The sequence below is a fragment of the Anser brachyrhynchus genome (assembly GCF_964034855.1).
Source record: "Anser brachyrhynchus genome assembly, chromosome: 13".
NCBI lineage: Eukaryota > Metazoa > Chordata > Aves > Anseriformes > Anatidae > Anser > Anser brachyrhynchus.
In genome coordinates, this window is record NC_137708.1 from 10,286,839 (window position 1) to 10,310,400 (window position 23,562).

At 50.0% G+C, this 23,562-nt stretch overlaps 2 protein-coding genes across 10 annotated transcripts; both read left to right on the forward strand.

Moving 5' to 3' along the window:
• The first annotated feature begins 53 nt into the window (after window positions 1-53).
• ITGB1BP2 (integrin subunit beta 1 binding protein 2) lies at window positions 54-9,671 on the forward strand. Of its 6 annotated transcripts, XM_080554574.1 has the most exons (11): window positions 54-4,140; window positions 4,300-4,349; window positions 4,436-4,492; window positions 4,903-5,048; window positions 5,196-5,308; window positions 5,417-5,475; window positions 6,066-6,136; window positions 6,256-6,358; window positions 7,443-7,562; window positions 7,968-8,030; window positions 9,243-9,671. In XM_080554574.1, exons 1-11 carry the CDS (start codon window positions 4,077-4,079, stop codon window positions 9,537-9,539), a joined length of 1,143 nt encoding a protein of 380 aa, XP_080410700.1. In that variant the 5' UTR covers window positions 54-4,076; the 3' UTR covers window positions 9,540-9,671. The 6 variants fall into 6 exon arrangements, with proteins under 6 accessions (XP_080410700.1, XP_080410698.1, XP_080410699.1 ...); XM_080554572.1 differs by having other exon boundaries at window positions 54-4,349; XM_080554573.1 differs by having other exon boundaries at window positions 5,196-5,475.
• A 98-nt stretch (window positions 9,672-9,769) lies between these two features.
• LOC308177381 (rho-related GTP-binding protein RhoG-like) lies at window positions 9,770-22,992 on the forward strand. Of its 4 annotated transcripts, XM_080554579.1 has the most exons (5): window positions 9,770-9,918; window positions 10,382-10,532; window positions 16,685-16,755; window positions 18,217-18,324; window positions 18,638-22,992. In XM_080554579.1, the coding sequence occupies exon 5, from the start codon at window positions 18,659-18,661 to the stop codon at window positions 19,232-19,234; it is 576 nt and encodes a 191-aa protein (XP_080410705.1). In that variant the 5' UTR covers window positions 9,770-9,918; window positions 10,382-10,532; window positions 16,685-16,755; window positions 18,217-18,324; window positions 18,638-18,658; the 3' UTR covers window positions 19,235-22,992. The 4 variants fall into 4 exon arrangements, with proteins under 4 accessions (XP_080410705.1, XP_080410706.1, XP_080410703.1 ...); XM_080554577.1 differs by lacking the exon at window positions 18,217-18,324 and having other exon boundaries at window positions 9,771-9,918; XM_080554578.1 differs by lacking the exons at window positions 9,770-9,918; window positions 18,217-18,324 and adding an exon at window positions 10,084-10,284.
• The last annotated feature ends 570 nt before the right edge of the window (window positions 22,993-23,562 follow it).

A 23,562-nucleotide genomic window follows, 5' to 3' on the forward strand; every position in this document is an offset into this window, starting at 1 on the left:
TGCATAGCTCTGTAAAAAGAGGGTGTTAACCCCTGGGAATTTTCTAACAATTCTTGTCACAGAATGAGTTTTGTTTGTGTTTTGGAATGAGAACGTCGTTTGAGAGTAAAATAGGGAAGGCCTGATGCACCTAGGTTATGTCTACATTGCAGGTGCAGAGAAGCTAAATGCGAGACTTGTTTGTGAGTCACTGGGAGCACAGAGTTCAGCGTGTGTCTGATCTGCGTAGTACAAAGTTGTCTGTCCCTGCTCTGCGTTGCAGTTGCCTCTGAGTAGGATGCAAACCTTCCTGTAGAGCTCTGAACTCTGCTGGGGCAGGAAGCTGAGGGATGGTTATTGTCACCGCTGACACTTAATCTTATGTAATACCTGAGAGAATCTGCAAGGACAGGAGTCTGCTCTGACTTAGCTTCTTGTATTGAAGTTTGAGTTGAGACTGGGAAGGTGGGAGCAGAAAGGGGGACCTTAGGAAGAGACTTAGGGAGGGAGAAAGAGTTACAGTGTAGGAGCATAAGGAGCTGCCTTATAAACCTGAGAAATAATAGGGAAGGTGAAAATGTTTTCAGATGCCTGATGTTACCAAAGCAATAGCTTTCAAAAATTATGAATTGGCCTGTGGGTACCCTGTTAAAACAGATGGAATAGTCATTCTGGAGGCTTTTACTAGTTTACACCTGTTCATTGAGTATTTGTAATTAGCTTGTAATGGCATGATCGGTAAGTTGTATTGGAGAGAGACTGCAGCTGCTGTTCTTGTTTCTTTTGCTTGTTTTATTTCAGTATTTGGCAGTGTCTGTACGAGTAGCTGGCAGTATTTAGTGGTGATTGTCAGAGGGATTGCAACACCTGTAGGTACAGTGTGAGGAGTTTGGCAATGCTTTTCACCTGTCAGTTTGCTAAGGTAACTAAGCACTGCAAAATGCCAGAGAAGGTGGCTAGAATGCTGATCAGCCCTTCTGTTGCCTTGTGAAGGGGACGCATCTGTTCTTGGGGCTTTCAACTGGAACGTGACTGGCAGATGTTCCCTACCAGGACAGATGAGTGGTCTGGCTCTTATCAGTTTGCTCCTTAGCTTTAACCCCCCCACCATTTGAGGATTTCACAGGTTAGGCTTTATGCAGCTCCCCTTAAACAACAGCACCTGCATTTGCAAAAATTGGAGTAAATCTGCAAAATCCAGCTGGTACCTAAATAATTTTGTCACATCAAAGTAATAGACAAAAGCTTTTTTTTTTTTTTCCTCCCCTTTGGCATACTATAGCTCCCTAGGAGCTGTCATTTAACAGAAAGCCACAAGTGGAGAGTAGGCTCCGCTTGTCCGTGGCCTTCATGACTTCAAGAAGGGAGATGGGATTTCTCGTGGCCCTGCTGAAAGGCACCATTGTACCCTCTTGCTCACGGCCCAGGTGCCTGCTTGTCTCCCTGGTAAGTGCCAGAGCTGGCTAAAAAAGAAAGCAAGCAGAGCAGCTCAGCCAGGCGCAGAGCTCTGCCTCCGGGACGCTCCTACCCCCGGTGCAAGCCTGGCTGCCCTGCTCTACCTGCCGCTGGGGGTGGCTGTGCTGCTAGGCTGCGGCGCCCCCGAAAGGAAAACCTGTAAAGCCCCACGCTGCTAATTCTGGCAGTGGGCTTTCGTGAGGGTGCCAGCCGAAGACAAGAAAACCGTGTTTTCAGGAAGGTCTGCGCTTTCTTCTTTTGGACGGGCTCCTCTCTGAAAGGATTTGCAGGATTGCAGTGACTGGTTAACACACAAAGCCTCCTCGCTCCATGGAGAAGTGCTGTGCCTCCCCTCTGCCCCTCCGTGTGAGGAGCCCTTCAGCACCATCGGCACCCACCTGCGCAGATGCGTGTCCCTGTGAAGTCACCTTCTTCCTCAAACTGCCCTCTCCCTCCTCCCTTTAATCGTTTGCAGACCTGCGTGTCCTTCTTGGCACACCGCTGCCTCGAGAGGACGACGTCTGCTTTCATGCTCAGTTCTCGGGGTCTGGAACCCCGGCTCTGTGCTGGGCGCCTCGTCTGCAGCTGCGCCCCGTGCTCCTTGTTCCAAGGTCCAAGGTGACAATGGGGCTTTCCTTCCACAAGAAAAGATTGTGGGTTTTGAGAGCGATTTGTTCCGTTTTTTCTTTCTCCTTTGTGTTCATTATTATACCAATTCAACTGCGCGTGAAGCAGAGAGGCTTTATTTGCAACTCCCAGCTGGCCATTCCTCGCACGCCGTTCCAAAGGTGCTGCCCACAGCCAGCCCGCGCAGCGACTTGTGCTTTACTTGGAGCTCTGCCCTGGGGCAGGGCCGGTCCCAGCGACGTGGGGCCACGGCTGCTGTCAGCCACAGCTTCCAGCCAGAGGCTGAGTGACGGGTGTGCTGCCCCACGCCACGCTCTTGCCACCACCCGTACCTCACCTCCTCCTTTCCCTCATTCAGAAAGTGCCAGCCCTAGCGCGGGGCTTGTCCCTGTTGGGTGCGTTGCGCCTGTCCCCAGGGCTGCTGACCTGACCTCAAACCGGCCGGGCTGGGAGCTGCGGACACGGCGATTTGTGTGTCGCTGCGCACGTGTGGCTTCCTGGCCACCTCGCTCCCGGCAGCGACGTGCAGCTGAGCAGCAGAGGAGCGAGCGCACGCTGCGGGGCCCTCGGCTTCCTGCCGGCACACTGGGGCCAGCCCTGCTCCCCTTGTCCTCTGCCCCGAGGACCTGCTGGTCCTTCCAAACTGAGCCTCAGCACCCACCGCATCGTCTCGACGTTTCCTCTGCGAAGTAACCCGAGCTCCAAATCCTCCCTGGCACGAGGGTGGCAACAGCTGCAGCCTTGCTGACGGCTTGCAGAAAGGACAAGGAGAGCTGAAACCCTAGCGCACCGCGCAGCTCCGTCACGGGGCTCTGACGGACTTCCCGGGACCTGAGTGATCCCTCCTGCTTTTCCACCCACCCTTCAGACTGCTGCCTGTTACCGTGCCTTGGGGCACGCTGTTCTTTAGGGGGGCGGCATCAGCTTGAAGCCAGGCCGCTGGCACTCCTGCAAAGCTTTCGTGGGGATGTTGCGCCGCAGGCAGGGCAGGCGTTGGGGCTGCTCTACCTTTGGGTTGAGGGTTTGCTCTGAGAGGAGCAGCAGCGGTGTCCGGGCTGCCTCCCAGGGCAGCTGCTGCACCGAGGGCTTCCCTCAGGCCCAGTTCCGCAGCAGAAGTGCTCCCTGGCTGCTGTGTGCTCCCACAGGTCAGAGAAACACCCAGGAAACATCTGTCTCTGCAAACGGGAACAACAAAAACAAACTTTTGTTTTAGATATTTGTAGGAACTAAGTAAAATCTTTGATCTCGAGAGGGCTTCCTGTTTGTAGGAAGAAAAACCCTGGGTGCCGGGATGGGAGCAGGGAGCTTGAGCAAGCCCCTCCTGCTCACTGGAAGCCCCCGTATCACTTTGCACACTTCTGTGATGATGGTGGAAGCAGGGAAAGCTGCCGGGGACAGGTTTCATCCCTGGGCTGCACAAGGCCCTGGGGATCAGGGATGTTTGGGCCACATTCCCTGCTCTGGTCCTCCGGTGCCTGTGTCCAGCAGGTGGCCTTGCGGAGACCGGCACAGGTTTTGCCCTGGGACCCTGCAAAGTCTCTTCCTTCCCTTTGCAGTAAACTTTCAGCCACTTCTCTGGCTGATAAATAAATTGGGAGCTCTCCCAGCAGCCGGTCAGGAGTTGTCGTGGCTGCACGGATCCGAGCGCAAGCACCGTGGTGATGCAGATGCCCCGTGCCGATGCGGGCGGGATGCAGGCGCTGGCAGCCCTCTGCCCACCCCAGGGCACCCCGCAGCTCGCGTCCCCTCCGCCGGGCGCCTGCGTGTGCTGGAGCATGGGGCAGGACAGAAATATGCCTCTGGAGATAACGCGGGTCCCGCCAGCTGCCATGTCCATCTTTGGCCGGCTCTCCGGTTACCAGCCGCCTCCTCCAGCTGCCTCCAAAGACAGGCAAAGTCACCTCGCGGCGCCTGCGCTGGAAACCGCGGGGAAACAGAGGGGGGATCGCAGGCAGGGATGAGATTGATGGGATTTCTGTTGAAGGAGTGAAGGGCGCCGCGTGTCCGCCTGAGCCATGGCGTCGCTGTGCTACAACAAGGGCTGCGGGCAGAGGTTTGATCCCGAGCACAACGCCGAGGGTAAGCGGGCTCCTGCCCCCCGATGCTCTCCTGGTCTGGGGCCTCGGCTGCCGCAGCGAGCCGGCCCCGCGCCTGCCAGCAGGCAGCTCGGGGGAGCGGCTGGGAGGCACGGGCAGGATCGCCCTTCCTGGAAGGCTCCGAATGCTTTTCCCTCTTCAGATTCCTGCCTGTACCACCCGGGCGTCCCCATCTTCCACGACGCCCTGAAGGTAAGAGGGGCCGCAGCCCACAAGGTGGGACCTTGTGCCCAGCGGGGACATCCGCCCCGACCCTCTTGTCCTCTCCTGGTGCCTAGGGCTGGTCCTGCTGCAAGAAGCGCACGACGGACTTCTCCGAGTTCCTCTCCATTAAGGTGAGCGACTCGCACCGGCCGGCCCCCAGCCAGGGGGTTCTTGGCTGCTGCCTCTCGCAGGAGGGTGCCAAAGCGGCTGGGACCCCCGCGCGGCTCGGGCCCCCAGCGCCATGGGGTGTCTGAGCAGCCCTGGGGGTGGGAGGAGGCAGCAGAGCCGGGGAGGTGGGGAGGCTCTTTGCCGTCCCTCTGCCGCCAGGCTGGGGTGGGACAGAGCTGAGGCCTTCCCGATGGGATCTGCACCTGGGATTGGCCTCGGGAATCCCTGGGGACACGGTCCCTGCGCTGGCGTAGGGTGGGAGCCCGGCCCTGCAGGACGCAGAGCCACCAGGTCGCAGGAACTCACCGGGGCTGGGAGCAGCCTCCGGGGCAGAAAGGGCAAAGCAGGCACCGGGCTCGTCTCTGCTGCTCAGGGATGCACAAAGGGGTTCCACTGCAAGGAGAAGCCCCCTGAGCCTCTCCAAGAGGAGAGCTCAGACAAGCCAAAGGCCAAGCCAGTGGCAGAATTCATCATCCAAGGACCAAAATCAGCTGAGAAGATGCAGCGGGAAAGACCAAGGTGAGAGAGGCTCAGCTGGTGGCATCGCCTGGCCACGCTGCTGCTTGTGCACGTGCCTTGCCCTGCCTGCCTCCTGGGAAGGAGCAGCAACACTTAAATTGCAAAAAAAAAAAACAACACTCAGCCTTTGTTGCTGTTGTTTTCCAGTTCTGATGAGCCACGACAACTGCTGCCAATTAAAGTATCCAGGTCTCTGGAGCAGGTGCTGGAGAAACTGAGCCTGTCCCCCAACGCCAAGGTGCCCGAGGGCGGCTGCACAGGTAGTTGTGAGTGCGCAGCTGAGGGTCTGGCAAGCCCGGAGCGGGGGCTGTGGGAGGGCTGGGGACAGGCGGTGCGTGTCCCCGAGCCAAGCTGTGCTGTCCTTGCAGGGGAGGTGGCCGTGCAGGTGAGAGCCGGCACCACCTGCAAGAACGCAGCCTGCAAGGCGGTGAGTACCCGGCGTCCCCGCACGCTCTGCGCCGCTCCGCGGTTTACCTGGGTAAAACGGGCATGGAATAGAATAATTCCTGCCTGCTTCTCACTCCTGCCGTGCAGCACACTTTCTGCCTCGCCCCAAGGCTGCCTAGTGCAGGACGGCCTGACTGCGGCAAGGCATGCGCCGGAGGGAGGCCAGCACGCTTGGGAAGAAGCAGGAGGGAGGTGGATGCGGACACAGGACTGACACACTCTGGGAAGGAGGGGAAGGGACAGGGCAGCTGAGGGTCCCGAGCATCCCTAAGGAAGTTTCTGCAGTGCCCAAACCATGCCATTGCTGCCCAGCCCCGTGCTGTGCTGGGGAGAGGGGCTCGGCGGGGTGGTGCTGTGGGCATGCACCGGTGTCCTGCCATGGCCGGGTGCTGCCAGCAGGGAGCAGGGCCTGGGGCTGCCCCCGAAAAGTCTTCTCAGATGCTGGACCCTGGCAAAAGGGTGACGACGGGCAACATACTGTGACCGTTGTGGGAATGAGCCCTGATGCCTGGCCATGCCATGCCGTGCCGGAGGCACAGCCAAGCCTTCCCTCTGCTTCTTGCCCCGCAGGTCTACCAGGGTGCAGAGAGCAACGCGGAGGTCTGTACTTTCCACCCTGGTGTTCCTGTCTTCCACGAGGGGTAAGAAACCTCCCTTTACTGGCGAGTACACTGACCTCGCTGTGGGCTGAAAGCGGTCCCGTGGGGTCCTGCCCCTGCGGGGGTCCTGCTGCCCGCTCAGGCGGCCCCGCTCCCCGCAGGATGAAGTACTGGAGCTGCTGCGGGGTCAGAACCACGGACTTCAGCGCCTTCCTGGAGCAGCCGGGCTGCAGCACCGGGCGGCACTGCTGGACGGGGAAGGCGGTAAGGGAGCCCTTGGGGAGGTGACTGAGCAAAGTGCCTCCGGGAAAACCTTTACTGGCACCCGAGGATGCGTTTTCCCTTGCTCTGCATTAACATGGATTTCCATATTTAATTCCCTTAACTTTCATAACTGCTCACAGATGATTGTATCAGGGTTTGAATGCTGAATCCTCACCCATCTGTTGTTTAAAACCCTGCCTCTGCATTCACAAAACCTGGCAGCTCTCACGCCTGTGGCACGGGTGCAATGGGAAGCTGAAGGAGGGCTGCCTCTGCCCTCTGCTCCAGGAGCTCGGTGTGGCTGGTGCTGCAGGCTGCCGCACAGGAACAGGCAGTTGAGCACAGGAAAAGCCCTGCAAAAATCCCCCAAAAGTTTTGGCGGATGTCTGCAAATGACTGAGGTTGTTTTCATGAAGCTTTCTTGCTGCAGCTGCTTCTCAGGAGGGACCTCATCCGCACTGGCTGTTGTGGCAGGGCCACGAGGGGAAGATGCCAATTCACGACTGTGTGTGTGTGTGTGAGTTTCTCTTAGCTGGCAGCAGGCTGGAGCTGGGAAAGTTGCAACAAAGCAGCCCAGGATATCTCTGGAAGTGCATCATGTTCTTCTGAGTCAGCACTGCCAGACTGCCTGAGCAGCCCTCTCTGAGCTCAGGATGTTCTTTGTCCTGGGCTGAAAACATGCAGGGGGTGTAAGGGAGGCTGCTTTGAGAGGGCATCTTCTGCTGTCCCTGCAGAGTGAATGAACTGTGACGTTGTGCTGCAAATGCTTTGGGCCTGCTCCTGGTGTGAGCCTGGGCACAGCAGAGCGGCCCTGGAACAAGGGGATGTCTCTGCTCTTAACACGTCCTTCTGGAGCACAGCACAGATGTCCTGTGTCGCATGGGGCAGTCCGGCAGGGGCTGCCCACCTCCACACAAACCACCTCCCCTCAAAAACAAGATGCAGGGTTTGCTCTCACTCAGCTGACGCTGTCCTTAGCTGGCACTCTGCGAAGGAGAGACACACAAAGAGCATCCTCTGGCACAAACGTCCCCTCTGGTGCCTTGGGGGACGCCACGCCGTGACGGGTTTTTCTCCCCGGCAGGACAAGAAGGCGGTGTCGTGCCGACAGGACTGGCACCAAACCAGCAGCCAAGTGGTGGTGACAATCTACGCCAAGAACCCCCTGCCCGCCCTCAGCAGCGTGAAGGCCAACCGCACCGTGGTGAGTGGGGCTGGCAAGCTGGCTGGGGCTTTCATGGCACCCCATGTCGGCGAGCCGACAGCCACAAGCCGGCTGGGTTGCCGGTGCTCTTCAGCCCCTCTTTGGGGTTGGCGCTTCCTGAGCTGAGAGCCCGGTGGCTTTGCGGCTGCAGCTGCCCAGCCACGCTGGCTCAGTGGCTTTCGGCCTCGGCGTGGGGCTTTGTCGGCCTCCAAGACCTTCAGCTGGTGGCAGAGGTGGAGCTGCAGCATGGGGAAGGGGTGAGAGTCAGCTGCTGAGGGATCGGCAGTTACACTGCAGCTGGGACGTGGGATGCGGTACAGCGCAGGAAGGCAGCTGCGCTGTCCAGGGAACAGCGCTGGAAGTGCTGTGCTGCCCCACTAAGATAATTTTCTGTTGATCTTTCAGCTTGAGGTTCACGTCATCTTTGAAGGGAATAAGATTTTCCAGGCAGAACTCGATCTCTGGGGGGTAAGATCCTGTTTACTTTGATTTCCCTGTTCCAGAAATCTGCATGGGGACGGGCTGCAACGCTGTAGAGCAGCCCGAGCTGTTAGAGAAGCATTTGCAGCCCCAAGTACAGGCTCCCAGTAAGGAAAATTACTCCCTTTATGGTCTCAGACTTTTGAAAAAGCAGCAAAGCAGTTGCTGCTACAATTTCTGCACAGTCCTTCCTGTGCATGCAGCACGAGGGAGTCTTTAATTGCATTATCACGCAAAAACAGTGTGGCCCACGGGACTCTGCTGTTTCCCGAGAACAGGCTGGCGTGTCTGTGGAACAAACAGCCATTTCACAGTCCCTCTCTCGGTGTTATTCACTGCCAGCTCCTGAGGACCTGCAGAGATCACAGCTCCATCGCGGCTGTCACAGCAGAGGGGACTGGTTTATCTTCAGAGCTCCTGTTTTCTAGAGCAGCAAATGCTGATGGGGAAATGTTTTTCTCTATTGATCCTGTATGGGTAGCACCCCGCATGAGCCGTGTCTGGACTGCCTGGGCTCTGTGCCTGGCTGCTCCGTTCTACCTGAAGCACCCTGGCTGCTTTCTTTTAAATATTGCCACGGCGCTGGCTTGTTTTTGGGACTGCCTGGGAGCCGGGTCACCCAGGTGCTGGCATTTATAGCCATCTCCACCGGCTATGTAGGAAATACCACAGGGGTTGTGAGGAGGGCCTTGGTGGTGGCTGCGCTGATCCCTGACTGAGAGCAGAGCTGGGTGTCGCTGCTGGCTCTGCAGGCCTTCTGGATTTGGCTCTCCCTGAACCTGGCTCAGTCCCCGTGCTTTTGGAAGCAGCGCAAGGGGCAAGACTCGCTCTCCAATTCCTCAGCCACTTGCCAGCTGCAGAGGAGCAGCGAGACTCAGCAATTTGCATGCGTCCTTCTTGCCTTTATTCCTCTTGTGTGCTGCCTGCGCCCGCCTGCAGCAGAGCGTGCTGCTGGCCGTGGAGGCACCGTGCCTTGTAGCTGTGTGGAGAGGGCTGTAACGGAGCCCAGCGCCAGCACCAACATGCTGCTGAGGTGTAACACCAAGCTCAGCTGGACGCCGGGACTCATCCTGCTCTGCCCTGAGGAGGGGAGGACTCTCATCTTTTCCCCTCCGTCACGGCTCTACCGATGGTGGGAAGGACGAGCACGTGCTGCCAGCCCTCTCCTGCTCATCTTAACGTGCCCTGCCCTCTCTCCAGGTCATCGAAACGGAGAAGAGCTTTGTGAGCATGGTCCCTACCAAGGTGGAGATCACGCTCTGCAAAGCCAGCCCGGGGCCTTGGGCCAGGCTGGAGCACCCCCAGAGCAGGGCGTGCTCCCAGGGGGAGCCGGAGAAGGCGGCTGCCAGCACGGAGGAGCCGGAGGAGGACTCTGACGACAGCCTGAGCTGGTCAGAGGAGGACGACGAGGAGACGGAGGCACCTAACAGCACGGCGCTGCCGAGGGGCTTTGACGCCAGCTCTGGATTAGCAGCCCAAACCCAGAGCAGCATGTAACCCCCCCCCCCCGCCTTGGGTCACAAGGGGCAAGCAATAAAAAACACAGAGCAAAGGATGCAAAACTTGAGATATCTCCGTGTACAAAGCTGGGACAGGCAACGCAGATTCCTTTTAACCACCCCGACGGCTCCCCCCCCTCAGCCTCTGCCCCCCCCGGGCCCGCGTAACGCGGGCCCGGGGGGGGCAGAGGCTGAGGGGGGGGGGGGGGGGGAGCCGTCGAAAGATGGCGGCTCCCCACAGCGGCGCCCCCTGGCGGAGCCGCAGCCGCCATGACTGCGCCTGCGCCCGGCGCCTGCGCGCGGCGGGGTGCGGCCGGCTCCCGGGTTCGCTGCCGCCGCCGCCGCCCCGGGAGCAGCGGGCACCGGGCGGCCCTGAGGTGAGCGCGGCCCCTGCCCCGCGCCGGGCCCTGAGGGGAGGGGAGGCGGGACCCCGGCGGGGTTTACCTGGCCGCTGAGGGGAAGGAGGAGCGGGGAGGGGGGGCAGGAAGGGCAGGAAGGGGAAGGGGGGCACCGGGGGGGTGCGGCTTCCCTCAGGGCAGCGAGGAGCAGCCGGCGGGGGTGCTGGGGCAGGGCCCGGGGGAGTCTCCGAAGGGGAATTCGGAGGCGCGGGGAGGGCACGGCGACGGCTCGGGCTGAGCTCGTCCCCCGGCCGGTTTCCTGCGGGGAGATGTGCAGGAAGTGCGGCGGCCCCGCCGGCAGGTCCTCGGCTTTCCTCTTCCGCAGGGCAGCTCGCGGCCAGGCGGGTACGCAGCCGGGCCGGGGGCTCCGCGCCCGGGGGGGGCGGTCCCTTCTTGCAGAGGTTTCTCTGGCTCCAATGCTAAGCGTTTTCTCCCTTTACAGGGACGCAGAGGAGTGGTCGTACGTGATCTACCCGAAAATCCCCGCCGCATTCCTGTCTCGAGAAGAGCACAAGGCTGGAGGAAACCGCTGTCCGAAAACGCTGTCCGAAAACATTCTCGCAGCCTTCGACAAGTGATTTCGGGAGGCACAGGTATTGTCTCGGTCAGGCCTGCTGTGCAGATCTTCCACGAGCTTAATGGCTCTCCGCCTGAGTTCTGTAAACTCGGTATCTGTAACGTCCTGCAGCGAGGAATTCCTAGCTTCACCTCGGGCTGCCAGAAGACACGCTACCTTTTATTTGTTCTGAGCCTCCCTCCTTCTGATTTAATTTGGCATCCCTTTGTTCTTTCCTTTAAAAGAGCCGGTGAATAGTCAGTGTCTGTTTACTCTTTATAAGCACTTGTGATTTCCACCGTATTTACCCTGAGTTAGAAAAAAAAAAAAAGCTTTAAATGCTTTTGTTCGTTGTGTGTACCCTGTGCTTACAGCACGTGTCTCACACTGGAGTGCGGCGCTCCTTGTGCCTGGTTCATTAGGTGTGTCCTGCTTGTCCCAAGCCTGTTTTTTGCTTTTAAAAACTTTAAGTTCTCTTCTATGCTACGTAATTTACATCTGGCGTGAAGACTGTGTTTGGCCAGTTTGCCAGCGTACAGTTGCACTTGGGTCTCTATAGGGAACTGACAGCTATGAGGCATTATTTGTCATTATGGCTTTTGAGCTGTTTCCATAAAAAAGAAGCTTCTAAGTGTTCATAGGAGGAACTTTACAGACATGTTGGAAAAACAATGAAATATGTGGTTTGCCATTGGTAGGGAAATGCACAGTTTGATTTGCTTTCATGATTTTTCTGTCCTAATGTTTTGACACAATTTGGTGTCATTTATTATAGAGGTTTTGTATCGTTAAAAGGAGTATTTTATTTATTTACTTTACATTCCTATGTCCGTGTGGTAAATCTGGTGGACTGCTGAGGCACTCCTTTCTCACTGGTACCTTCTGCTCTCTTTTCAGAACTGCAATACTTGATACAAATAAGACTGGCAAATAGGGCAATACTGTAGCACAGAAGCCGTGATAAAATACCCACTGAATGCATGCTTGAACTTGTGTTTTAATTGTATCAAAACTATTTAAAGAGACTTTTGAAAACTGTTATTGATTGACCAAGGGCATTTTTTTGTTTGTTTTACTTCCCAGTGAAATTTGGGGGTAGAAGAGGAGAAATCAAAAGTGAATCAAAAGCGAATCAAAAAAGTGTGGGGGCTTTTATTTTTGAGGAAGAAGTCCAGATTTTCTCAGTATACATGGTACCCCTCAGATACAACAGTGGCTCTCTTCCAACTTCTCTTAAAAACAGTGTTTATACTCCCAAGGAATGCCGGGTGACAAGGTGATAGGAAGGTAGACTAACAGCTGTTTGTTTTTTTTTTTTTTTCCCCCCCCCCACCTCAAATCAAAACCAGGGTGGCTTTAACTGGATTTGTCATTCATCCTGTAATGTGCTTAGTTCTCCTACCAGAACTTAGTCACTGAGGTACTGTCTTTTTTCCTTTAGCAGTCAGTACTGAATAAATCTGTAGAAGCTAGGAAGGACCTATAAAAAGTGGTCAGTGTATGCGATAGCCAGGACCTCTGCAAGTTGCCTGCATCTCCCAGGAGGAGTGCAGTGGATCTGGGTGTGGAACCCAGCCGTCCCAGCTCCTGGTCTTACGCCTTTACTGTGACCACCCTTGAAGCACATTAGGGGCGTTTTGTTTAAACAAGTTCTGAAGGGTACCATCGTGACAAGTCCATGCTTTTGCATGTGGTTGCAAGGACATCAAGTTTAGTACTCTGCAGCTTCTGATTATGGCAGGATACATTTCATTTTCGTATCCTGTGCGGATTTGGATACCTACTGATGTTCTAGTTTTTAGTTCCTGTACAGCTGCACTTTGGTGTAGTCTTATTTCATGGTTGTGCAGCTGTTTCATTGGCTTCTTTCTAACACGTTGTAATCTTGGATTCATACAACTTAAGTTCATTGCTATTTGGTCACTCATATCACTACTCTCCTATAAAATCTGGGGTATGAGTGCCTGTAGTAAGAGTATTGAAGCATTGAGGTTTGTGTGGGTGAGGTGCCTGAATAGCTCATGCAGAACGCTGTTTTCTCCGTGGTTCCCTAAGAAATACTGATTATATGGTGAAGTTTGTGTTTCTTCCTTTTTTTTTTTTTTAAGTAAATGGGTAAACCAATTTCAGCCTAATTTGCTAGGGATATAGGTCTTAAAAACATTATTTGAAAGGTTTTGGGAAGTTTCCTTTAGCTTAGAAACAATTCTTTATTTGTTTATTTATTTGGTGAAAAATAGGAAGGTCTTTATTGTGTCCGCACTGAGACGTGAGAATTGTGCTCGTTAGACATCAGCAGTGTGTGTGGAAGCTGAACTTGAAGCTCCACAGAAGCGAGCTCCCTTGGTTCTGCTGTTCGCAGCGCTTGGAGCTCTGGGTTTGGGTTGGTGGTTCTGCTGTGCTGCTGAAATCTGGCAGGGCTCGTTAATTTCTTTCCCCTCTGCTGCCACTGGGGCTGTTGGATCTTTTGTTTCTCTTGCCCTACAGGTAAATGGCAGGACAGAAAGCGGTGTGAAAACTTTGAAAGGCATTCAGAAGTCCAAGTAGGTCATTCATTGCTGAAGGAGTAGTCAGGGTATTAGGGAAGAGGTCTCCTATTTAGCTTTTTTTACTCTTTCTTGGCATGCATGTTCAAGTTTGGCACTTGTCCATTCGTTTAGCGCTTGCCTAAAACAATGGAGAGTAAGCTGAGCTGTTATGGAATAGTAACACAGTCTCGATTAGACTACTGAAAGCCCCTTTATCTCCCCTCTTAGATCTGGCGGCTAAGTTGCACAAATCAAAAATCTTTTAGGCTCCTTTGTATGGGTGAGGATGTTAGGATATAGTTAGGGCTGCAGTTTGTCGTTGAAAGGTGCTGCCTGATTTTATGTATGGACGGCGTGAATCATCTCTGAAGTTTTTGTTACTGGAAAATGAGCAATTATGTCGTTTAGATTTCTGAACTTCTGCTTGCTCCAGATAAAGCAGTATCAAACTTGTGAGTCTGCAAAACTGGGAGGGATTGATCAAAGGTGGTGAATAGAACAATTCAGCTTAGTACAGGTGACTTCTGCTGAACTCCTGGTGCTTTTTCTGCTCATGTTTGGCCAAAATGTGGCCCTATCCAAACCGGAGAGAGAGAGATGTAGAAAACCTGACAAACTCTTTGAAAACAAGGTTATCAAAGAGCAGTATCAAAGCTAAAATCCACCTAACAGAGGCGTCTAGTGTTAATGGAGCGAGGGCAGAGACATATCCTGCTAAGAAATAGTTACTCTGCCAAGAACTTTTCAAAGTGCAGGAAGTATAAAAAAGTATCAATCTAAAAAGCCCCAGAAGAATTCAGTTGTGTTTCCTCTCTGTTTTCTCTCACTGTTTTCTCCCTTCTCTCAATTGGGAACTTTCCTTCAGACACATTGAAGAGAACATTTTCTCTCTCCCTCAAAAATATTTTGAGGTAATATGAAGTCACTCAATTTCACTTAGGATAGCTTTGGGGGGATGCTGGGGGTGAAACCCAAACAGTGAATTTCTCCTGCAGAAGTCCTGCTGGGTTACAGGAGAGCAAGCTGGCCGTGTTAGCGATACCCAAAAATATGTAATTAGGTCAGAACGGGAGCAGCTCTCCAGACGATGTCTCGACATGTCGATTGAGATCTTGCACATTCCAAAGGAAACGCCAGGTGTGCAGACAGTGAAAGCAGACTTTGCAGCATCCTCTGAGGAGGAAACTAACCCAAGCTGGAATGCCACTTTGGTAATTCGGAGGCATTGATGGATAAGATAGAAATAACTTCTCTATGTATTTTTGTACAACACTTCTCTGGGGGGTAATGTGTGTTGGTTTTTTTTTTTAAATTCCTTGAAAATTATTCCCATTCTGCTGTAACTGTTAGAACTCTTCATGTTCTGATGATCTTCTGCCTTAACTGTAATCAAAGTGCTTTCTCTGGCAGGACTCAGCAACCAGAATTACCTCTCACTACTTTGGACTTTCTGTTGACTCCTTTCTCTTGCCAAGTAACCTTTAAACTTCACTTTGAAGCTCGTGCCTAGCTTTCTGTTTCTAAATTCCGAGTCTTGCTTTTGATGCGTTGATGTGGTCGTCTGTATTTTTCTCTTTTTTCAGTTCTCCTTTCTACCTGTTGTATGTGTTTTACTCCCTAAATTTTTTCCCCCAGAATTCTTTTAAAACTTTTTTTGTTTTTTAAAAAAAGCAAGCCCTACACTAATTTTCCTGCTCTTTGTAACGTTTGTTGGTGATGATTGATCGGGGAGTATGGTGTTTTTTATTGCTAGCATATATTCATGTAGCACGCAGTGCCAAGTTCCAAGGTGCTTGAGAAAAAAGAATTTTCCTCTCAAATTTGGACCTCAGCTTCTTGTTTTCTTATGAGTTTTGTTGTTATGCAAATTGTTTACAAGCAGAAATAAATAGAGACTCTGTACATGTTGAGCAGAGATTGTGGATTTAATATAAAAGGCTAGATGGAGGTAATACTGTTTGTTTGGCTGTGGCTTAAATTAAAAAATCCTTTGTCTTCCACATGTAAATCTTTAACCAAGCTACACCTGCTCACAGCCTACAGGTTTCTGGAGAGTGGGAGCATCTTTCTACTCTTTCTTTTGATTAATTTTCTAAATGCTTTGTTTTAGTACTAAATTTTGTATCCTGGTCTGTTTGTTTTTCTAGTCTGCATATGCCACACACGAATCCTTTCAGCTAAGAGAACCTACTTTAAAGGAGCCCTGCAGGGAAGCATACTTAAGAGCCCACAGGCTCTTTAATCATATTTGAATAGTTCATACTTAGCCTGATGCTTTGGCATTTTTGCATGGAGTTACTTCCTATTGCAACTGTTGCTCTTCTAAAAGTGAAGCTGCGGCCAGGTAATTCAAGATCTTAACGCTGTAAGAGCGTTATTCATATTCCAGGCTTTTTTTTTTTTTGTTACCTTACTACTGTGTTCCAAACCGAAAGCTGCAAAGACCTCTTAAATAAAAACCCAGCCAAAATAATCTCCGAATAACACGCTTTCTTTAGAAAACTTTAACGAGATTGAATCAAGCTATTATGTCTTCCCATGGTACAGGGAACGTGTGGCATTGCAGTGTGCCAATATGAGAAACTGCCCGCGTTGTGTTACAGTACTGGTGCCTGGTAGGTGTGGGTGGTGATGCAATTCTGGGTTATCTTGCCTTTCTGTGAAAAATCCTGTGCAGAAATGAATAGCTATGTGAGCCCTTGGGGGAGCTCGTGGTTTGTGTTTTAAAGAGAGAGCTGTTTCCAAGGCTTTGCAATTTATCTATTTTAGAAACTAGGAACTGGGCATATAAAAGGCTTCGTGTGTCTCATTCTCCGTGAGACTTCTCTTACGGGTTTTGAATGCACGTGTCCAACTTAGCTGTGCCATCTCCGTGATGGCGCCTTTCACCAAGTGGTCAGAACAGCTGGCTGTTGCACAGGTACTTCGTTTGGAAATCATCTTCTCCTCTGAAATTGCCGGTCACCGCTAAAGTTTGTGACGCGGGACTTAATTCAGTGGTTTGAAGTAAACGCAGGAAACGTAGGAATTAACCCTAAAACCTGCTCTCTGCTGCAGTTCAGTGCTGCTGCCCTTGGCAGCTGCCGGTGCTCCCCTCCTCCGCGATCCACTCCCACCGTGTTGGACCAGTGGCTTGGCTGCACCAAGCGCTGATGCTCAGGCAACTGGGTGAAAGGACTCCTCAGCCTGTTTTAGCGTGCGGTCGCGGCTGAGAAGATGGGCTGCTGCCTGGCCGGGGAGGGAACACGGCGCTTTGGAAGGTCTGAAGGCAGCCTCATCATCTGAAAGTAGGCTCGGTGCTGAGGGGAGTGTGCCAGAGCCGCAGGGAGGGCAAGGGGCGAGCCTGGGACAGCGAGTTACAGCTGCCCCTGTGGATGCAGCAGTGCTATGGCGCTGGGAGACGTCCCCTCTTCTGTCACTGTTTTGTGACCCTTAGACCCTCTGCGTTCAGAAACGCTGCCTTGTCTTGTATGCTGTTAGGAGCAGTGTTCAACCCCTTGATAATAAAATGCTGAAAATGTTTAATTTGTAACGATTTTGGTAGTTTTATATTAAAGAAAATTTCAACTCTTGATTTTGCAAAATGCAACGAATGTTTCTAAGCCTCTAATTTGTTAGATTTTTACCTTTGTTTTGTTTTTTTGTTTTGTTTTTCTTCTAGCCCCCTTAAATGAAAATCTTGGTGCAACTGCTCTGGAATAATATATGCAGTCCTGCTGTTGGTTATTGCTGGTCAGTGCTCTTCTTTTTTATTGATTACCTTTATGATTCCCAGTGGCATGCCTCTCTCTTTACATTTGACTCTAGCCTTGAAGGATGACTGATGTTTCTGATGTATGATGAAATGCACACGTATGCTTTTCTGCCAAAGCTCAAAAGTACCTGTCAGATCTCATTTCAGGTGATTCATGATGTTTAAGCAATTTAATCCCTGCCCTTTTCAAAAAGGATAAACTGCTTCTGCATCTCTCTGCTGCTTCTTTCTTCCAAATTCCTCCCCTCACACATCCTGCTGAGTCTTTCTGGTGCAAGGTTTCAGCACTGCTTCCCACAACTGACCGCTTTTTAATAGCGAGTGCGTACATATATTTATATTTCCTTAAGCACTGTACGTTGTAGTGACCAAAAGCAATATCGGTCACTTGAGTAGCCTGCTGCAATGCCAAAGCTTAAGGTAGTTTATTTTCACCTAGTACAGAAGAATCATGTATGCTCCCAGGAGAATGATAATAGGATATAGATATAGATACAGACTTTGTCAAAAAGGACAGAGCTAGACTGAATAGTAACAAGCTGTTTATTTGTTTGAATGGTCTTGAAGGAGAATTTGGAGGAAAGGGATTTCGTGACTTCTTATTAGCGAAGTACTTCACCGTTGCTTGTTTTTATATTTCTTTTGCAATTTTGATGCTGTTGGAGTTGTGATTTTTCTGGAATGTGCAATGTAGTCCCTCCTACTAGTTGTTTCTTCTGTTTGAAGCAGCATATTTGGTGCTGGTTGCGAGCTGGGGATTACTGATAGTACCTCAAAGGCATTTGGGTGAGAAGGCAGATGCATGTTCCTTCTTGCTCAGGCTAGCAGTGGAAGCTCTAGCACAGAAATGAGCAACAAATGACTGTGCTTGTAGTTGTTCCATACTGTTTATGAACAGGAACATGAAAGTTCCTGTTCATGTAATAAAAGGTTAGAATGAACCGAGTTTTAGTCTATATCCACTTCATTATCAAACCTACTCCTTACATTTCAAGAAAGGGATAAGAAGGCCTTTAAGCATCACATATCTCTGGTAACATTTCCACAGCCTGCCCAGGAAGGCTGTTTGATTGCTGATCTCTTACATCGTGTGTTTTTTCTAATGCTTGGTATGAGCTTGCTTTATTTTACTTCAAGCCTATTAAGTTTTGCTTGTTCTGTCACCAATTAGTGAGAATAATCTGTTCTTGACCTCTTTAGAAAAATTCTTTATGTATTCTAATCTGGATACCATTTCTAGTTTTATTTCAAAGAACAGCTTTTCTTGTATGTGCTGCTGTCTGAACCTTTTGTCTTGTGTTTTCTGAATAATGTAGGTACTTGAGGTCTGATTGTGAGTCGAGTGAATTACTGTAGTAAACAGCAGCAGTGCAACCCAGCAATTGATATCTTGGCTTATTGCATACTTTTCGGACCTTTCTTTGTGCTGAACTTCCTAGGCAGTAGAATACATAGGCAAGAAGTGTCAATTCAGAGTGTGTGTGGACTTAAAGATGACAGAGTATCTTGTTACTGAGCGTGAGACCACGATCCTTTTCCGCTTGCAGGTATTTCCTAAGGACTTGTCCCTCTTGCCTGTGGGAAACTGTCTGGCCGTAAGGCAAGACTGTGGGAATTTGGCTAATTTGCACTTATGTGGTTGGAGAGCAGCCAGTTGTCACTGAGCTTTCAACTTGTTGCATCTCTGTTTCACTATTGTCTTTCTAGCCTCTGAGCTCTTCATAATGGCTTCTGAGACACTGAATATGTCTGGCTGTGATAAGAAATTGTTAGCAATATTAAAAACACTTGCAAAAGCATCTCTTAAAAATGATTGTCGTTGAGCGTGCTTTTTCTAACTTGTTCTCTTGCTTTGTGCAGGACTTTGTTTCTGGGTAAAGAATGCAGACTATAAAGTGCGTAGTTGTTGGAGATGGCGCTGTGGGAAAAACTTGTCTTCTCATCAGCTATACCACCAATGCCTTCCCCGAAGAGTACATCCCTACTGTGTTTGACAACTATAGTGCCCAAATGACTGTTGATGGCCGGACGGTTAGCCTGAATCTCTGGGACACTGCAGGCCAGGAGGAATACGACCGTCTGCGCACACTCTCGTATCCTCAAACCAACGTATTTGTCATCTGTTTCTCCATTGGTAGCCCCTCTTCCTATGCAAATGTGAGGCACAAATGGCACCCTGAAGTTTCTCACCACTGTCCTAATGTTCCCATTCTTTTGGTGGGCACGAAGAGAGACTTGAGAAATGACCTGGAAACAGTTAAAAAGTTGAAAGAGCAAAGCTTGGCTCCCACTACCCCGCAACAGGGGACTTCACTGGCTAAACAAATTGGAGCAGTCAAATATTTGGAGTGCTCAGCGTTGAATCAGGAGGGTGTTCGGGAGGTGTTTGCTGAAGCTGTTCGTGCAGTTCTGTATCCTGTGACAAAGAAGAACACAAGAAAATGTGTCCTATTGTAATTACCTCGGGTGGTGGATGTTCAAAGTTGAATAGTGACTAGAGTTTTGGAGGGCTTTTTAATGCGTTAAATTGAAGATTTGCATCTTGCACTAACAGCTCTAAGCAGAAATGGATTATGCAAAGAATATTCTTGCAGTCTTATTGCTTCAGGGAAACTGAAACAAAATAGTTTTTTTTTCCAACTGAGAGGTCAAATATATATTAATTTCTAAAGTTCCAGTCTCCAGCTTCTCCAGGGATCATTTGGCTTCTGTTCTTACTTAGTGGAGGAAAAGAAAAGAAGGGATGTCATTGAAGCCAGACGCCTTTACTAGATACCCATCAGTTACTAGACTTGCTGAAAAGCACAAATTCTGATAACTTTGCTTTAAGCATAGCTGCTGCTTTTCCCATCCCTTATGTACAGATCAAACTGGTTTTTACACACATCTGGCTGTCCAGTTGTTTGCCAAGTCAGAGCTTGAAAACAATTTGTTTACATGCAGAAATGCCTGAAATATTACCGAGACTCACCTTAAAGTGAACTGTGACCATTTATATGAAGAGTTAACATAAGGCATGTTTAACCCATTAAGCAGGACCCAGGGAACACCTGCAGGTATTTTGTTAATAGAAGCAGGAGATGATTTCTCCTAACCTAAGGAACTTAGGGTAATAACGATGAATCCCTTGAACGAGTGATTTTTACGTTGTCAAAATGGAGAGGTGGAAGAGTAGTTTAGATGCAAGTCTTCCATAATCTTCTAAACCAAGATAAGGTTTTACTTCACTCTCCAAAGAGACTTAACACCCTGGGAATAAACTTAATGATCTTCTTGGGCCGACTGAGATAGTTGGGATCACACTTAGTCTCGAAGTGAGCTTTTCAGTGTAATCCCACTCTCCCTTTGATGAATCCGAAAGACTTGGTAGAAGCTCATTTTCTCTTGAAGAATTCATTGCTTCACTTTTTAATGTTCTTGGAGCGACCACCTGAGATTTTACAGCAATTCCTTTGTTGTTTTTCTGGGAGATCATCAACAGAAAATTTGTATGTTCTGTTTACAGGAAACAGAAACGCTTATTTCTTCTGATGGTTTCAGTTAAGTTTGTAATGGTTAGCCAGTCACTGGATAGATTTACCTGGGCAATTTTCTCCCCTCTGCAAGGTGATCAGTTATTATAGACTGTTGTAACTGAAGTTCTATTTATGTACTTTTTTTTTTTTAAACTTTCTCTAGCAGCTCTAGTGAGTGACAGCTGGCTTTTATTTTCAGGATGTTCACTGTTTTTTGTGTGTGATTCTGGGACCAGCTGAGGAGTGAGCGCATGAAACCTTCCTTAGTCTTAACCTTCCAGCTTGGTAGTATGAAAGCAGCATGCTTCAAAGATGCTTTGTATGAAACCAATGGTGCTGGACTGGGCTTTGTTGTCTGAGGTTGACAGTACTGTCTTTGTCCAGATGCAGCCTCGATTGGTAATTCAGAACTTGCTTTCTTGTGATTCCCACACATGCAAAACTGCACTGTGTATACCCTGGTCAGAAAAAAAAAAAAGCCTTATTTTAGCAAGAGGACAAAATATATCAACAAGGTTACTAGGGATCTTGTGTTAATTTGACCTTGCTTTATCTGATACAAAAAAAATAATACAGGTAGATAAACACATTCGTATTTGTGCCCTTATTCCCCTCTTTGAAGAGGATGTGCCTTTCTTCAGCTGTTTTAACTGTTGCTGACACTAACCGCAATTTTTGTGTATTGGATGTATGCTCGTACAGGTACTGCTTTAGCAAGCTGCAGCCCATAGATGTAAACCGCAGTTAATTCAGGTATTGGTATAAGCGGCTAGTAAAACAGTACCGAGTTTCATACATTGCCTGATGGCAGGCAACACCAAAACGCCCGTAGCACATGATGTTTGCAGAAACCTGGAGACTTCTGCATATTTTTCTTCACCAAGTGCCATTGTCTGGAGTGTCGTTGCATTTTTTGCACTTGTAGAAGAAGTGCTGGTCCGGATGTGGCTCCTACCGTAGTGCCCCGCAGGCTGTGAGGGAGTAGGAGTATTTCAGTGAGGAAACCTCTGCTCACCATGCTCTGCCTTTTCTTCAGTAATATGCCTTTACTGTGGGCTTGACTTGCTGGCAGCAATTAATCCTGTGCCTTGTAATGCAAGATTATTTTCTGTAGGTAAATTTCAGTAACTGAGTAAATAGAATTTATCATGTTTAAGATATATTTATTTAAGCCAGTGCACATGTTTTTATAATGCAGGTCAGGCTTAAATCAACAGTCTGGTTACCCTGGTGCAAGCCCATAACCTCTGCTTAATTGAGATGTACTTTAAAAACTTTGTGATATATTTGAACTGCTCTTAAATAGGCTTTTGATGTCAACAACAGGCACCTCTTTTTTTCTTTTTTTTTTTTTTTTTGCTACACAAACTTGCAATTTTGTACTGAAGCTACTACTGTTTTTAAAAGTTTTTACTTCTTTACATACTGAAATCTTGTAGTTCTGCATCTTTTGTGGCTATTCCTAACTGGATGACAATAACTTTGCAGATGAAGTCCTGTGAGCAAGTATTGTTGCACACACCCTGTTTCTGTAGGCTCACAGAGCAGCTGTCCTGGTGTTAACTGGAAGAGGGTATGGTGAGATAAAATTCTACTAAATCAATTTATTTGAATTGATTACATTATTGCTTACATGATACTAGAACGCTTTATCCCCATCTAGATTACTTAATAAATAGATTGCACAGCAGTACTGAGGATATTAACACAATAGTGAGGAAAATGAACAGAAAGTGAACTTTGAACAACTTCAGCAGCTTTTTACTGATTTCAGAGTACCTCATCAATAGTCATTTAGGTGCCTTGTATTTGTATCTTTCTGTCAGGAGCAAAAATCCTGCTGGTTGACAGCTGATTTATTCCAGTGTCTGTTTTTCATGAGAATGACCTTCAGGAGCGCACAAATCCAATGAGCTTTTCCATGCGGTTGGCATTCTCAGTTTATGATCTTCTTTTTTTCCTACAATTTCTGGTGCATTTCATTGTAAGTAGCCCAGTGCTTCAGTCTGCAATCCATCCCCTTCTTCCCATTTTTTTTTCCTGTGGACAGGTAACAAATGCTTCACACAATCACGTGGCTGGATTTTGTCTGTTCAGAAGATCAGGGTACCCCAGAGTTAAGTCGTGAGGGTTTCCCGAACTGTTCAACATTCTTTCATTTGTTTACTTAGTGGAAATGGCAGCACGTATGTCATAATTCACAGAAGAGGCTCTCTGTGAAGAGACTGGTTTTAATCTTTCAGCTTATGAATCATTTCTCAAATACGTAAGCATTTTGAAAACGCAGTTGTGGCCATCCACACGGCATCGAGCAGTTCAGGAATTCTGCGTCCGAAGGATGCTGCGAGGCGTGTTTAGGTGTGTAAGTGCTTTCTTCAGTTTACAGCTGTCGCTATTTATGTGGAATTTAAACTAGAGAAGCCTCACCGTGCTTTGTCGAGTGCTAAACCTTGCTCTGTAGGAACCTTGGTGCTGCTTGGGCTCGCCTGGAGGAGCGGAGGATGTCTGGAAGAAGGGTTCGCCCCGGCGCTGCCCGTCCCGGCGGGAGCCCAAGACTAAGTGTGGTACTGATACATACACTGGCGACTTGATTTTATACTATAAAAGAATTTGTATTACAGCTAACAGTTTTAAAAGATTTTTTTTTTTTTTTAAATTATGCGAAATTAAATTGTAATAAAACCTCTCCTCATCTCCGTGGCTCTGCTGTTAGCTCATTCCCTGCTTCGTAACGGGGCTGGTGTGGAGGCGGCTCTCTCCTCCTCGGCCTCCGCTGCCTGGAGGGGGTACGGGACTGGGGGCGGTGGTGTGTGGGGTTGGGGGCGTGTGTGGGGTTGTGTGTGGGGTTGGGGGTGTGTGGGGTTGTGTGGGGGGTCGGGGGTGTGTGTGGGGTGGGGTGTGTGGGGGTGTGGGGGGGGTTTTGTGTGTGTCGGGGGGGTTGTGTGTGGGGTTGGGGGTGTGTGTGGGGGTGTGTGTGGGGTTTTGTGTGTGTCGGGGGGGTTGTGTGTGGGGTTGGGGGTGTGTGTGGGGGTGTGTGTGGGGTTTTGTGTGTGTCGGGGGGGTTGTGTGTGGGGTTGGGGGTGTGTGTGGGGGTGTGTGTGGGGTTTTGTGTGTGTCGGGGGGGTTGTGTGTGGGGTTGGGGGTGTGTGTGGGGCAGTGTGTGGGGGTTTTTTTTTGGGGGGGGGCGGTGTGTGGGGTTGGGGGTGTGTGGGGGGCTTTTTGTGGGGCGTGTGGGGCTGTGTGCGGGTCTGTGCCTGAGGTGTGCGCGCT

Coding starts and splice junctions, on each gene's coding strand:
- ITGB1BP2 (XM_080554569.1), top strand. CDS start 4,077: ATGGCGTCGCTGTGCTACAACAAGGGCTGCGGGCAGAGGTTTGATCCC. Junction 5,476..6,065: donor AGAACGCAGCCTGCAAGGCG/GTGAGTACCCGG, acceptor CTTGCCCCGCAG/GTCTACCAGGGTGCAGAGAG. Junction 6,359..7,442: donor ACTGCTGGACGGGGAAGGCG/GTAAGGGAGCCC, acceptor TCTCCCCGGCAG/GACAAGAAGGCGGTGTCGTG.
- LOC308177381 (XM_080554579.1), top strand. CDS start 18,659: ATGCAGACTATAAAGTGCGTAGTTGTTGGAGATGGCGCTGTGGGAAAA.